The 2,130-nt window shown below is 37.4% G+C and overlaps 1 protein-coding gene across 1 annotated transcript; it reads left to right on the forward strand.

Moving 5' to 3' along the window:
* Positions 1 to 761: 761 nt before the first annotated feature.
* LOC124795997 lies at positions 762 to 1,871 on the forward strand. The gene has a single exon (XM_047260079.1). It carries the CDS (start codon positions 762 to 764, stop codon positions 1,869 to 1,871), a length of 1,110 nt encoding a protein of 369 aa, XP_047116035.1.
* The last annotated feature ends 259 nt before the right edge of the window (positions 1,872 to 2,130 follow it).

The following is a 2,130-nucleotide window of genomic DNA, read 5'->3' on the forward strand; positions in this document are numbered from 1 at the left end:
TTGCATGGATCGATTTCAATAAGGTAAAAGATGTTATTTTTTGCAAAATTTGCAGACATATATTTGAAGAAAGTCGTTTTCAGTTTTCTCACAAAATGGAAAGAACTTTCATGGAAACTGGTTTTTCGAACTGGAAGAAAGGGATAGAAAAGTTGAAAGCGCGTGAAGCATCGGGCTGCCACAGAGAAGCTATACTGAAATTCAAATCCTTAAAATCGAATGTCAATCTATTTAGCCAGATTTCCAAAGAAAAACTGACAAAAATGAAAGAAAACCGAGCTTGTTTACTAAAAACCATATTTTCCCTCCGTTATTTAGCAGTGCAGGGGATTGCAATTTGTGGGCGTACTGATGAAACAAGTAACTTTGACAGTTTATTACGCCTTCGATGTGAAGAGGACCAGTTACTTTTAATATGGCTAAAGCGCGAAACTTACAAATGGATATCCCATGATGTGCAAAACGAAATTTTGGCCAATTTACGTCACACACTTCTTAGAAAATTATTGGAGGATATCAAAAGTGCAGAGTATTTTGCAATAATAGCAGACGAAACAACAGATATAGCCACCAAAGAGCAATCTAGTATCTGTATAAGATTTGTTGATGTTTCGCTAGAGATAGAAGAATATTTTTTAGGTCTATACTCAATGCAAAGTACCACAGCTAAGGCTCTGTTTGATATTATTATCGACATTTTAAGACAATTTGATTTGCCTACGTCTAATTGTAGGGGCCAGTGCTTTTACGGTTCAGCTAACATGGCCGGATTATATAATGGTGTCCAGGCAAAGTTTATGGAAATGGAGAAACGAGCTATGTTTGTGCACTGCCTCGCACACTGTTTCGATCTAACACTACAAGACACTGTGAAAGCAGTTCCAGAATGTCGAAATGCATTGAATGTTATGAAGGACTTAATGCATTTTGTGAGAGATTCACCTAAAAGATTAGATCTTTTTGCTCACCTGAAGGCAAATGCCTCTACAAATTTGAAACCGCTCTGTCCTACAAGGTGGGCCGCAAGATACTTGGCAATGTCTTCAGTTTTGCCCAACTATACAGAACTTCAGGAATTTTTTCTAAATGTTTCAAGAAAAGTCAATTCAGACTCTGGGGCCAAAGCCAACGGCTTTTTTATTAATATGCAGACATATGATTTCTTTTTCGTGTTATCACTTTTGGGAAAACTGTTTGGTCACATTGATACCGTAAACATAGCACTACAAAGGAAATCCCTGCACTTAGAGAAGGCCAATAAGATGATTTCCACTCTTGTAACTTCTATTAAATTTATGAGAAACAATTTTGAATCATTCTGGGGTGAAGTAACTTCAAAATGTCAAGATATGGATGTTGATTCCCCAAAATTATCCCGCAGAAGAAAAGTCAAAGTCCCTAAGAAATACGATGACTCCATAAATTTATCTGTAGAAACATTCACTGAAGTATGTGACAAATATAGAAGATTGTATTATGAAACAATGGATACATCCATCAGCTTCTTGGAATCACGGTTCAAAACTCAACAATTCATGTTTGTAAATCAAATTGAACAATTTCTTCTTGGTGATAACAAACGTTCATTCGATATTTTATCTTTCTACAAATCAGATATAGACAAAGAACGCTTGCTTCTCCACCGAAGCATGTTTCATGAGATTATCCAAAGTAGTGATTCTGTGATTCTTAGTTCGTTGGATGACATAGTGAAATACCTAAAACAGGAAAACCATCTGTTTGACCCACTGCCTGAACTAGTGAAATTCATGCGTGTAGTGCTGACGATTCCGATAATGTCCTGCACCGCTGAGCAATCGTTTCTTTGTCTGAGGAGGGTGAAAACGTATCTTCGTTCTATAATGAGGTAGGATCGTCTTAATGCCATCGCCCTTCTCAACGCCCAGAGAGATGAATCGATGAAACTCGACTTTGATGCCATATGTGCCGAGTTCATATGCAGGAATGATCTGAGGAGCAATACATTTGCAATCAAAAATTAAGGTATGTTTCTTCAACTTTACTTATGTATTTGTTTTGTACCACTACTGACTTATATTCCGACTGAAGTGACATTGTGATTGATGTTTCAGCGAGTCGAGGGGTAGGGGCTAGTCGCCAGCCAATCGT

The sequence above is a fragment of the Schistocerca piceifrons genome, chromosome 4 (genome assembly GCF_021461385.2).
Source record: "Schistocerca piceifrons isolate TAMUIC-IGC-003096 chromosome 4, iqSchPice1.1, whole genome shotgun sequence".
Taxonomy (NCBI): Eukaryota; Metazoa; Arthropoda; class Insecta; order Orthoptera; family Acrididae; genus Schistocerca; species Schistocerca piceifrons.